Raw genomic sequence first — 13,975 nt, forward strand, 5'->3', positions numbered from 1 at the left:
ATTACCATAATGTTTAGTTAATATCCATCATGTCATATGTATACAAAAAGAAAAAAATGGTTTTTTTCTGATGATGAGAACTCTTAGGATCTACTCTCTTAACTTTTAAATAAACCATAGAGCAGTGTTAACTCTAGTCATCAAGTTGTATATTATATACCTAGTACTTTTTGTTTTATAGCAGGAAGTTTATACATTTCAACCACCGTCATCCAATCCCACCCTCCCACCACCCTCTGCCTCTGGTTACCACAAATCTTATCTCTTTTTCTGTGAGTTTATGTTTTTGTTTTTGTTGTTTTAGATTCTACACATAAGTGAGATCATACAGTATTTGACTTTCTCTGACTTATTTCACTTAGATAATGCCTTCAAAAGCCCATCCATGATGTTAATGGCAGGATTTCCTTCTTTTTTATAGCTAAACAATATTCCATTGTGTATATATCCCACAACTTATTTATCCATTCATCTGTCACTGGACACTTAGGTTGTTTCTATGTCTTGGCTATTGCAAATAATGCTGCTGTGAACATTGGGGTACAGATATTTATTTGACAAAGTATTTTTGTTTCCTTTGGATATATTCTCAGTGGTGGAATTGCTGGATATATGGTAGTTATATTTTTAATTTCTGAGGAACCTCTAAACTGTTTTCCATAGTGATTGGAATATAATGTACAATCTTATCAACAGTGAACAAGTGTTCCTTTTCCTCCACATCATCACTATCATGTGTTATCTCTTGTTTTTTTATGAGAGCCATTCACACAGTCATGAGGTGATACCTCATTGGGGTTTTGTTTTTTTTAAAAAAACCTATGTTTTATTTATTTATTTAAAAAAAATTTTTGCCTGCATTGGTTCTCCATTGCTGCGCGTTGACTTTCTCCAGTTGCGGCGAGCGGGGGCTACTCTTTTTTTTTTTTTTTTCTTGAAACAGAGGATTTATATATATATATTTTTAAACATCTTTATTGGGGTATAATTGCTTTACAATGGTGTGTTAGTTTCTGCTTTATAACAAAGTGAATCAGCTATACATATACATATGTTCCATATAATATAGTTATTGAACTAAAAAATATTTAGAAAAAAATAAAAGGGACGGATAGAACCCTAGGACAAATGTTGGAAGCAAAGCTATACAGAGAAAATCTTACACAGAAGCATACACATACACGTTCACAAAAAGAGGCAAAGATGTGGTGCATGGGCTTAGTTGCTCTGTAGCATGTGGGATCTTCCCGAACCAGGGCTCAAACCCATGTCCCCTGAATTGGCAGGCGGATTCTTAACCACTGTGCCACCAGGGAAGCCCCCTCATTGTGGTTTTATTTTGCATTTCCCAAATGATTAGAGATGTTGAGCACCTTTTCATGCACCTGTTGGCCATTTGTAAATCTTCGGAAAATTGTATATTCATGTCCTTTGCTCATTTTTTAAATTGGATAATTTGATTTTTTGTATGTTGAATTGTATGAATCCTTTATATGTTTTGAATACTAACCTCTTCAGATATATGGTTTACAATATTTTTCCCGTTCTGTAGGTTGCCTTTTCATCTTGTTGATCTTTTTTTTTTTTTGCTGTGCAGAAGCTTTTTACTTTGACATAGTCCCACCTGTTTATTTTTCATTTTGTAACTTCTGATTTAGGTATCACATCCAAAAAAATCATTACCAAGACCAATGTCAAGGCGCTTTATCCTGTGTTTTCTTCTAGGAGTTTTATGGTTTCTAGTCTTACATATAAGTTTCTATTCCATTTTCAGTTCATTTTTGTGAGTGATGTAATATAGGACTAGTTTCATTCCTTTTACATGTGAATATCAAAATTTCCCAGCACCATTTACTGAAGAGACTGTCCTTTCCCCACTGAGTATTCTTGGCTCCTTTGTCAAATATTAGTTGACTGTGCATGCTGGGGTTTGTTTCTGGGCTCTTGATTCTGTTCCAGTGGTCTATGTTTCTGATTTTATGCTAGTACCATACAAATTTTGATTACTACAGCTTTATAATGTAGCTTGAAATTGGCAAGTGTGATGCCTCTTGCTTTGTTCTTTCTCAGGATTACTTTGGCTGTTGGGGTCTTTTGTGATTCCATATAAATTCAGGATTTTTTTTCCTAATTCTGTTTAAAATTTCTTCAGAATCTTGATGGGGATTGCATTGAATCTATAGGTGGCTTTAGTAGTATTGACATTTAAAAAATATTAATTCTTCCAATCCATGAACACAGGATACCTTTCAACTTATTTGTGCCTTATCTGAATTTCTTAAAGTTTTCAGTGTATAGATGTTTCACATCCTTGGTTAAATTATTTCTAAGTATTTTATTCTTGATGTAATTCTGAATGGGATTGTTTTCTTTCTTTTTCAGATAATTTGTTGTTAGTGTATAGAAACTACTAATTTTTTAATGTTAATTTTATATCCTACAACTTTACTGAATTTGTTGATGAGATCTAACAGTTTTTTGGTGGAGTCTATAAGGCTTTTCTATATATAAAATCATATCAACTGCAAATAGAGGCAATTTTACTTCTTCTTTTCCAGTTCTGATACTTTTTATTTTTCTTGCTTGATTTCTCTGGCTAGAATTCTAGTACTATGTTAAGTAGGAGTGGTGAGAGTGGGCACTTGTCTTGTTCCTGACCTTAGAGGAAAAGCTTTCAACATTTCACCATTGAGTATGATTTTAGCTGTGGGCTTGTCATATATGGCCTGTTTTTCATTGAGGTAAATTTCTTCTAAACCTGATTTGTTAAGAGTCTTTATCATGAATGGATGTTGAATTTTGTCAGATGCTTTGTCTGTGTCTATTGACATGATCATGTGATTTTTTTTCTTTCATCCTATTAATGTGATGTATGACATTGATTTGCAGTTATTGAACTGTTCTTGCCTCCCTGGGATAAATCCCACTTGATCATGGTGTATGATCCTTTTAATGTATTGTTCAATTCAGTTTGCTAATATTGTTGAGGATTTTTGCATCTATGTTCACCAGTGTTATTGGTCTGTAATTTTCTTATTTTTGTGGTATCTTTATCTGATTTTGGTATCAGGGTGATAATGGCCTCAAAGAATGACTTTGGAAGCATCCCCTTCTCTTCAGTTTTTTGGAATAGTTTGAGAAGGATAAGAATTAAGTCTTCTTTAAATGTTTGGCATAATTCATTTATGAAGCCATCTGGTCTTGGACTTCTGTTTGTTGGGAGTATTTTTTTTATTACTGATCTAATTAGTGTTAATTGGGGTCTGTTCATATTTTGTATTTCTTCCTCATTCAGTCTTGGGAGACTGTATATTTCTAGGAATTAGTCCACTTCTTCTAGGTCATCCATTTTATTGGTGTGTAATTATTCAGAATAATCTCTTATGATCCTTTGTATTTCTGTGGTGTCAACTGTAACTTCATTTCTGATTTTACCTATTTGGGCCCACTCTCTTTTTCTTCTTAATGTGTCTGGCTAAAACTTTATCGATTTTGTTTATTTTCTCAAAGCTCTTAATTTCTTTGTTTCTTGTTTTCTCTCTTTTTCATTCTTTCATCTCTATTTCATTCATTTCTGCTCTGATCTTTCCTTCTACTAACTGTAGGTTTTGTTTGTTCTTTCTGATTCATTTGGGTGTAAGGTTAGGGTTTTTGAGGATTTTCTTGTTTCCTGATGTCAGCTTGTATCACTATAAACTTCCCTCTGGGAATTGCTTTGCTGCATCCCATAGATTCTGGATCATTGTGTTTTTGTTTCTGTCTCCATGTATTTTTTTATTTCCTTTTTGATTTCTTCAGTGACTCATTGGTCGTTCAGTAGCATACTGTTTAGCCTCCATGCGTTTTGGTTTCTTTTAATAGTTGATTTATAAGTCTCATAGTGTTGTAGTCAGAGAATAGGCTTGGTATGACTTCAGTCTTAAAATTTATTAAAACTTGTTTTGTGGCCTAGCATGTGATCTATCCTGAGAATGTTCCATGTGCACTTGAAAAGGATGTGTATTCTGCTGCTTTTGGATGGGATGTTTTATATATATCTATTAGGTTCATCTGATCTAATGTGTTGTTTAAGGCCTGTGTTTCCTTATTGATTTTCTGTCTGGGTGATTTGTTCATTGATGTAAGTGGAGTGTTAAAGCTCCTGGCTATTATTGTGTTACTGTCAATATCTTTCTTTATATTTGGAATTATTTGCTATATGCATTTAAATGCTCCAGTTTGTGTGCATAAATATTTACAAGTGTTAGGTATTCTTGTTCATTATGTAATGTCCTTGTTTGTCCCTTTTTCATTTCATAATGTCCTTCTTTGTCTCTTGTTACAGACTTTGTTTTTCTATCCCCTCACTTTCAGTCTGTGTGTGTATTTAGACCTGAAGTGAATCTCTTATAGGCAGCATATGTGTGTGTGTGTGTGTGTGTGTGTGTGTGTATCTTGTTTTTGTATCTGTTCAGCCACTGGGTCTTTTGATTGGAACATTTAGTACATTTACATTTAAAGTAATTATTGATAGGTACATACTTATTGCCATTTTGTTAATTGATTGGGGTTGTCCTTGTAGTTCTTATTTCATCCTTTCTTCTTTTCCTCCCTTCACTTGTGATTTGATGACGATCTTAGTGTTATATTTGTGTTCCTTTATCTCTTTTTGTGTATCTATTATAGATTTTTTGGTTTGTGGTTACCATGAGGTTTATATATAACAACATACACAGGTGAATATTGAAAGTTGAAGATGTCTTAAGTTTGAACACATTCTAACAACCCTGGAGATGAGCAATCTACCCAATAAAGTGTTCGTGGTAATGACCATAAAAATGCTCAATGTACTAGGAAGAAGAATGGGTGAACACAGTGAGAATTTTAAGAAGGAGTTAGAAAATATAAAGAAGAACCAAACAAAGCTGAAAAATACAGTAACTGAAATAAAAAATACACTAGAAGGAATCAACATTAGATTGGGTAATACAGAGGAATGGATCAGTAAACTGGAAGACAGAGTAGTAGAAATCACCCAAGTTGAACAAAAAAAAGAATTTAAAAAAATGAAGACAGTTTAGGAGACCTCTTGGAAAACATCAAGCATACTAGTATTCACATTATAGGGGTCCCAGAAGGAGAAGAGAGACAGATAGGGGCAGAGAACTTATGTGAAGCAATTGTAGCTAAAAACATACCTAACACGAGAAAGGAAACAGACATCCAGGTCCAGAAAGAACAGAGTGTCCCCAAAAAGATCAACCCAAAGAGATCCACACCAAGATACACTGTGATTAAAATGGCAAAAATTAAAGATAAAGAGAATATTAAGAGCATCAAGGGTAAAACAACTAGTTATGTATAAGGGAACTCCCATAAGATTGTCCACAGACTTTCAGCAGAAACTTTGCTGGCCAGAAGAGAGTGGCACAATATATTTAACGTGATGAAAGGAAGAACCCTGCAGCCAAGAATACTCTATCCAGCAAGGCTGTCATTCACATTTGAAGGAGAGAGGAGTTTTACAGACAAGCAAAAGCTGAAAGAATTCAGCCCCACTAAACCAGCTTCCCAAGAAATGTTAAACGGACTTCTGTAAGTGAAAAAGAGAAGACCACAACTAGAAATATGGAAATTACAAAAGGAAAAATCTCATTGGTAAACACAAACATATAATAAAGGTAGTAGATCAGCAAGTTATAAAGCTACTAGGAAGGTTAAAAGACAAAAGTAGTAAAATCATCTATATTCACAGTAAGTAGTTAAGGGATACACAAAACAAAAAGATGTAAAATACGATGTCAAAAACATTAAACATGCAGGGAGGAGTAAAAATGCAGAGATCTTTCTTAATGTAGGCATTTGTTGCTATGAACTTCCCTCTTAGAACTGCTCTTACTACATCCCATAAGTTTTGGTATGTTGTGTCTCCTTTTTCATTTGTTTCACAATCATTTTTTTTTCCTCTCTGATTTCTTCTTTCATGCGTTGGTTGTTCAGGAGAGTCTTGGTATCTTCTTTGGTGAAGTGTCTGTATCAGTCTTTTCTTCTTTTAAAAAATTGTTAAATGAACTTTTTTAGAACAGTTTTAGATTTACATAAAAATTGGGAAATTAGTACAGAGAATTTCTATAATCTCTACACATAGTTTCCTCTGCAACTAATATCTACATTAGTATGGTACGTTTGTTACCATTAATGAATGAATCATTATTATGAGTCACTATTATTAACTAAAGACCATACTTTATTCATATTTCCTTAGTTTTTATCTCTTTGGTTCATTTTAAAGAATTGAGTTGACTTGTTTTATAATTGAGTTTTAAGAGTTCTTTATATATCCTAACTACAAGTCTTTTGTCAGATACCTGCTTTGCAAATATCTCTTTTTTATTTCTGTAACAGTTTTTTTGAAGAGCAATGTTTAAAATTTTGATGAAGTCCAATCTGTTGTTTTTCTTCTTTTATAATTTATGCTTCTTGTGTCCTATTTAAGAATTCTTTGCTAAACCTAAAGGGTCACTAAGATTTGCTCTTAGGTTTTCATATAGAAGTTGCATAGCTTGAGCTTTTATGTTTTGGTGAGTTCTTGTGCATGATATAAGGGGTCAGGGTTCATTATTGGAATATGTGCAGCACTATTTGTTGAGAAGATTATCCTTTCACTATTAAATTGCCCTGGTACCTTTGTTGAAAATCAATTGCCCAGATATGTGTGGATTTGTTGCTGGAATCTCTCTCTTGTTCCATTGATCTGTATGTCTGTCTTCATATTAATACATTGTCTTATTATACCTTTATAATAAATCCTGGGGCTTCCCTAGTGGCACAGTGGTTAAGAGTCCACCTGCCGATGCAGGGGACACGGGTTCGTGCCCCGGTCCGGGAAGATCCCACATGCCGCAGAGCGGCTGGGCCCATGAGCCATGGCCGCTGAGCCTGCGCGTCCGGAGCCTGTGCTCCGCAACGGGAGAGGCCACAACAGTGAGAGGCCCGCGCACCGCAAAAAAAAAAAAAAAAGAAAAAAAGAAATCCTGAAATCGTGTAATTTCTTTTAATTAGTCTTGACATTAGTGTTGTCCTTTCCATCCCTTCATTTGTAACTCCTTTGTATGTTCTTGTAGGCAACATATAGTTGTTTTTCTATTGTTTTAATCCAATCTGACAATTTGACTTTTTAATTAGGAGGCTTAGACCATTACCTTTAATATGATTGTTAGTAATGGTTGGGTCTTATTCTATTAACTTGCTATATGTTCATGCTCTTTCTTCCTGTTTCTTATTTTTCTCCTTTTGAATATTTTTAACAATTTCATTTTATCTCTTTTACTGGATTATTATCTCCACTTCTTTTTATGGACATTTTATCATTTATCAGATACACCTTTAACTTATCATTGTCTACCTTCAAGCACTTTATGAATAATGTAAGGACCTTTCAGCAGTATACTTCTCTCCTCCCCTTTTTGTTGTTGTCATACATTTTATTTATTATACACAAACTCCACCCTACATTGTTACGTTTTTGCTTTGATGAGTTAATGAACTTCCTAAATTAAAAAAAAAAAACCTTTGTATTACACTACACACAAAATTTACGCTAATTTTTGAAAGTGTACAGTTCACTAGTGTTACATACATTCATACTGTTGTGTATCCAAACTCCAGAACTCCTTGTTCATCTTGCAAAAACTGAAAACCTATGTCCATTAAAAAATAATTCCCCATCCCCCTCTCCCTGATCCCTGGCAACCACAATTCTACTTTCTATCTTTATGATTTTGACTACTCTAGGTACCTAATGTAAGTGGAATCATATACTATTTGTCTTTTTGTGACTGGCTTATTTCACTTAGCATAATGTTCTCAAGGTTCATCCATGTTGTAGCATGTATCAGAATTTCATTCCTTTTTAAGGCTGAATATTCCATTGTTTGTATGTAACAGGTTTTCTTTATCCATTCATTGGATAAAGCAACCTGGGTTGCTTCCACCTTTTGGCTATTGTGAATAACGCTGATATGAACCTGAGTGTACGGGTATCTCTTAAAGACTCTGCTTTCAATGATTTTGAATATTTGCCTAGATGTGGTATTGCTGGATCATATGGTAATTCTATTTTTAACTTGAGGAACCACCATACTGTTTTTCCATAGTGGCTGCACCATTTTACATCCATAGCAACAGTGCGCAAGGGTTCCAGTTTTTCCATATCCTTGCCAATTTGTTATTTTGTGTTGCTTTTTTTTAAATAGTCATCATCCTATGTTTATTAGGTGGTATCTCATTGTGGTTTTGATTTGAATCTCCCTAAATATTAGTGATGTTGACCACCTTTTCATGTGCTTGTTAGCCATTTGTATATCTTTTCTGGAGAATTATCCGTTCACATCCTTTGCCCATTTATTAATTGATTGTGTTTTTGTTATTTGTAGGAGTTATTTCTGTATTCTGGACATTAACTCTTTATCAGGTATATGATATGCAAATATTTTCTGTAGGTTTATTTTTCACTCTGTTGATTGTATATCCTTTGATGTAATCCAATTTATCTATTTTTTTTCTTTTGTTTGCCTGTACTTTTGGTTTCATACCCAAGAATCCACAACCAAACCCAGTGTCATGATCATTTCCCCTACATTTTCTTCTAATAGTTTATAGTTTTAGGGTTTACATGTAGGTCTTTGACCAAATTTGAGTTAATTTTTGTATATGATATGAAGTAGGTATACAGCTTCATTGTTATGCATGGAGATATCTAGCTTCCCAGCTCAATTTGTTAAAGAGGCCATCTTTTCCTAGTGAATGGTCTTGGCATCCTTGTCAAAAATCATTAGACTTTATATGCAAGGGTTTATTTAGGGGCTCTTTATTACATTGGTAAATATTTCTTTATGTCCATATTACACTATTTTGATTACCATAGATTTGTAATAAGTTTTGAAATTGGGGAGTGTGAGACCTTCAACTTGTGTTATTCATTAAAATTCTTTGGCTATTTGTGTTCCCTTGAGATTCCATATAAATATTAGCTAGCATGGATCTATTTCTGTAAAAATGCCATTGGGGTTTTGATAAAGATCATACTAAATCTGTAGATCTCTTTGGGTAGTATTGACATCTTCCAATCTATGACCACAGAATATCCTTCCATTCGTTTGTCTTTAAATACCTTCAGCAGTGTTTTGAAGTTTTCAGTGTAAAAGCATTTCACCTCCTTGGTTACTTTTATTCCTAAGTACTTTATTATTTTTGATGGTATTATATTTGTAATTGTTTTCTTAATTTTTTTTAGGAATGTTCATTAGTAGTATATAGAAACACAACTGGTTTTGTGTGTGTGTTGACTCTATATCATGCAACTTTGCCAAATTAATTTATTCGGATGGATAAATTGTGGAATCTTGTGGAATCTATAAGATTTTGTACATACAAGACAATGTCATCTGTGAACAGAGATAATCTTGCTTCTTTTTGATTTGGGTGCCTTTTATTTTTATTCCCTAGCCGCTCTGACCAGAACTTGCAGTACTGTGTTGGATAAAAGTGACAAAAGTGAACATCCTTGTCTTGTCTCTGATCCTAGAGGGAAAGCTTTCAGTCTTGTACCACTGAGTTTGATGTTAGCTGTGGGCTTGTCAATATATGGCTTTTATCATGTTGAAGTAGAATCCTTCTGTTCCTTGTTTTTTAAGTGTTTTTTATCATGAAAGTGTGTTGAATCTTGCCAAGGGTCCCAATGTGTCTCAGAGATGGTGTTGGACTGCTGGTGGGAGGGGCCAAGGTCTAGCGGTGGGGAGGCACCCAGTGCTGGTGGCTGGGCTGGGTCCTGCCATGGCAGGCTGTGGTGGTCCTGCGCTGGTGTCAGCCCACTGGTGGGTGGAGCTGGGTCCCAGGGTCTCTGGCTGCAAGGCCCTGGGGATCCTGGGGCTAGTGCCTCTGCTCTTGTGTGTGGGACAGGGTCCTGGGCCCTCTGGTGGGCAGGGCTGTGCTGTGTTCCAGGTGGCTGTGGGCTCAGGGGCTCTTAAGATAGCCCGCCTGCTGGTGGTGGATGGGGCTTTTTCCCCACCAAGCTAGTTGCTTGGCCTGAGGCTTCCCAGTACTGGTGCTGACAGGCTGGTGGGTGGAGCCATGTCCCATTGCTAGTAAGCTAGAGGAGGACTCTGAAGTGGTGCGTCCCAGCATCAGTGTCCACGTGATAGAATGGGCTCCCACAAATGACTGCTGCCAATGCCTATGTCCTAAGGATGAACTTCAGTTGCCTCTAACCTCTTGGTGATTAGCAGGTGGGTCTGACCCAGGCTCCTTTCAAAAATTACTGCTTCTTTTCTGGGTCCTGCAGCTTTTGAGATTTTGTGTACACCCTTTAAGAGTGGAATATCTATTTCCCACAGCCCTCTGGGTCTCCTCTCCACTGGCCTTCAAAGCCAAACATTCTGGGGCTTGTCTTCCCAGTACAAGACCCACAGGCTGGGGAGCCCAATGTGGGGCTTAGACCCATTGCTCCTTAGGGAGAACCTCTGTAATTGTAATTAGCCTCCCATTTGTGGGTTGCCCATCTGGGGTATGGGTCTTGACAATACTGCACCTCCACTCCTTCTACCTATCTTGTTGTGGTTCCTTTTTTATATCCTTGGTTGGAGAAGATCTTTTCTGTTAGATTCAGGCCTTTCTCATCAATAGTTGTTCTATAAATAGTTGTAATTTTGGTGTGCCCATGCGAGGAGTTGAGCCCAGGGTCTTACTCTGCCATCTTGGCAACCAAATCTAACCCACTGTCAATTATCTTTTAAAGAGAAGTTTTTAACGAAAAACTCTACTAGTATTTACCACGTGTTACTATTTCTGATACTTTTTTTTTAAATGTGTGTGTATGTAGATTCAGATTTCCTTCTGGTATCATTTCCCTTTTTGCATGAAAGACATTCTTTCACGTTTTTTCCAAGTACCAGATGTTCTTGGAAAGTAGATGTTCCTCTACTTAATAGTTTCTACTTACTTGTCTTAGAGTTCACTGGTCCTTTTTCTCCATTGTCTAAATTGCTGCAGAGCTCATCCAGTTAATTTTTACCAAGATTACAAACTCAGTCTTCCTTATCATGGGCAGTGGCTGAATTCTCTGCTCAGCTCTTTAGACCACAACTGTTACCTTTCATGGGTTCCTAGGAGTCTCACCCTGCACATGTTATTTAGGTGCCAAGGATTTGAGGGAACTGTGTATGCAGATTTTGAGGGCTTTCCCACCTGGAAATTTCTATCATCGTGGCAGCAATGCTGTCCAATTCCTTAGCCCAATAAGACTGATACTTTTTGCTTCAGGTCTGTCCCTGTGAACCAATGAACTGAAAAGTGCTCTCAGAAACCAGCTGAATGTGGATCTCAACCAGTATGTTTTCAAGGATCATAACCGTCTCCAGTTTCTGCTTACTACTGATTACTCATCTCTGCCTTCAAATATAAGCTACTTTGGCATTATTGGAATTAGAACTGAGTTGTTATTTTAAAAACGTTTTTTAAAATGCTAGAGGTGTGAGCATCATTAAAAGTTATCAGAGTTACAGTAATTTAGTAATGCAAAAACTAAAAATAGCTTTTATTGCTGATATTTTTTCCATTCAAATACTGCAAAGAAAAAGTGGGATTTTTTTTTTCTTTTTGCAGGATATAGCAAATGAAGAACACAAAAAAATTGAAGTGTTAAAATCAGAAAACAAGAAGCTAGAAAGACAAAAAGGAGAATTAATGATAGGGTTCAAGAAACAATTAAAATTAATCGATGTTTTGAAAAGGCAGAAGGTGAGTTTATCCTAAAAAACAAAGTTAAAATAAATCGTAGATGTTATTTGGCTCTTTCTACTAAGATGTTTAGTATTTCTACTTTAGATGTTTAGTATTTCTACTTTAGATATGTTTATTTTGATATGCTTAGTCACAAAATTTTATCTATACATCAATGCAAGTAAATTAGAAATGTAGAAATAGGACTACTAAATACAATATGGGTACTCCCTAACTAAAGAAGATTCCATATGTAGAAATAACTTAGGGGATCCGTTTGCCTCCTGAAGAGTGAAAACTGATTACAAACCACTTCTGTTCACTACACGAGTTACCTAGTGGTAAGAGGATATGAATTCATGGCTTTGCCACTGTCCCTTTTTGCAAAGATTAGGTATTACAATATTATTGAATTGTTCTCTCAACAGGTTGGTACAATACCAGCAGTGAACGCAGGTTTTTAGAGGCTGACCATTTCAAATGTCACATTTATTGTAATTAGAATTACACATTCCTACAACAAAACTTAATTTGATAGCATATTATACACACACTTTTATAAATTTCCTGTTGTTCTGTGGTCTACTCTTAACACTAAATTAGACAATATTTGTTTTTAAACACAGATGCATATTGAAGCTGCCAAGATGTTGTCTTTCACTGAAGAGGAATTTATGAAGGCACTCGAATGGGGAAATAAGTGATCTACTTTTTAACCTATAGTGCCTGGTGGATATACCCTTTATTTAACTTAAGTTGTAATGGTTTGAATTATTTTTACTCTAAGAAATGAAGATACTTGATCAAAATAATTCCAAATTCCCTGTGTAGATCTGGGGATGTAAAATTGATATCTAATTATTACAAAATGGAAATATTTTATAAAATAAAGCAATAGGAATTTAACTTTTGATATATCTTTCTTATGACCATCTAGCCCTTTTTCAACTGCATTTGAATAGAAAATATTTTATGTTCTAGAGATGTAACTCTAGGTTGTAAATTCCCTGGCCAAATAAGGGAAGTAAAGTTCCAAGACACCAACATAGCTAGAAGTGGTATGAAGAGGTTAGTCTCCTGGGTTGTTGGATTATATATATATATATATTTCTCTATATGGAGTGTGGTGTAGAATTCAGATCTTCAAATTTAGTACAAAAACAATAGTTTGATTAAAAGCAATTAACTTTGCCATTAATTTTGCAGTGAAAAAATACTCAGTAATTTAATTTTTATCAAAAACAAATGTTTTCTTACAAATAATTGTTTATAAATGATGAAATAGAGATGTTTTAGAAAATCCAAAGACAATGGATTCCTACCCTCACCGAACTGTCAGAAGTTACACTGACATCTAGTGGTAACATACAAAAGAATCCAGGTTTACCAAACTTTGATGATATCACTTCTCTTCACTCCTTTTCTGATATGCTTTTCTAAACTCTTCACCAAGCATATCAATATCATCCTCTTTTTTGAATACTCCCTACAAGAAAAATATTTTGTGGGTTACTGTGAATGCCACAATAATTCACCAAATGTTCATTAATGCTAACAGATATACAGACATGAGGTTTGCAGTTATTTCCAAGATAACAAGATCTAATATATTTATGAAAAAAATTTTTCTGAAATTATTATATACAAAATATTCTTAGCCTGACCTGATTTCCTGATTTACCAGATCCTGTGTTAGAACTTGTCATAGGAATCTAGGCTCTTCTGCTTTATTACTACAAGTACTACTGCTTTGATGGGCTGAATAGGAATTAATTTAATCCATACTATACCCTCTACCCTTGTTTTGAAACAGCCCTATATAGTATGTATGATATGAGGGAGGTCAGGGTGAAGAGGTTGAGCTTTGCCAGCTTCATGCATGGGATTGGCTCTTGCCTCAGTTCTGTGTCTAATCAGCAAACATTCAGACCCCAGGTTGGGAAGCCTGATGTGGGGCTCAGAACCTTCACTCCAGTGGGTGGACTTCTGTAGTGTAAGTGTTCTGCAGTCTGTGAGTCACCCACCCAGCGGTTATGGGAATTGATTTTATTGTGACTGTGCCCCTCCTACCGTCTCATTGTGGCTTCTCCTTTGTCTTTGGATGTGGGGTATCTTTTTTGGAGAGTTCCAGTGTCTTCCTGTTGATGACTGTTCAGCAGTTGTGATTCTGGTGCTCTCACAAGAGGGAGCGAGTGCATGTCCTTCTACTCCACCATCT

The 13,975-nt window shown here is 35.5% G+C and overlaps 2 protein-coding genes across 4 annotated transcripts in view; one reads left to right on the plus strand and one right to left on the minus strand.

The window, feature by feature from the left end:
- The window catches only part of TEX9 (testis expressed 9), a 204,531-nt gene extending 191,866 nt beyond the window's left edge, over positions 1-12,665 (plus strand). The window contains exons 12-13 of one of the 2 annotated variants that reach the window (XM_024767804.1): positions 11,641-11,775; positions 12,384-12,513. In XM_024767804.1, coding sequence (XP_024623572.1) covers positions 11,641-11,775; positions 12,384-12,461 — 213 coding nt within the window. In that variant the 3' untranslated portion in view covers positions 12,462-12,513. Of the gene's footprint in view, positions 1-11,640; positions 11,776-12,383 lie in introns of both variants that reach the window. The other variant, XM_024767806.1, reaches the window with a different exon arrangement.
- A 311-nt stretch (positions 12,666-12,976) lies between these two features.
- Positions 12,977-13,975, minus strand: part of MNS1 (meiosis specific nuclear structural 1) — an 82,244-nt gene continuing 81,245 nt past the window's right edge. The window contains exon 10 of one of the 2 annotated variants that reach the window (XM_024767802.1): positions 12,977-13,243. In XM_024767802.1, the coding sequence (XP_024623570.1) occupies positions 13,160-13,243 (84 nt within the window). In that variant the 3' untranslated portion in view covers positions 12,977-13,159. The remainder of the gene's footprint in view (positions 13,244-13,975) is intronic. The other variant, XM_024767803.1, reaches the window with a different exon arrangement.

The sequence above is a fragment of the Neophocaena asiaeorientalis genome, unplaced genomic scaffold (assembly GCF_003031525.2).
Source record: "Neophocaena asiaeorientalis asiaeorientalis breed wild unplaced genomic scaffold, Neophocaena_asiaeorientalis_V1.1 scaffold71, whole genome shotgun sequence".
NCBI classification, from domain to species: domain Eukaryota; kingdom Metazoa; phylum Chordata; class Mammalia; order Artiodactyla; family Phocoenidae; genus Neophocaena; species Neophocaena asiaeorientalis.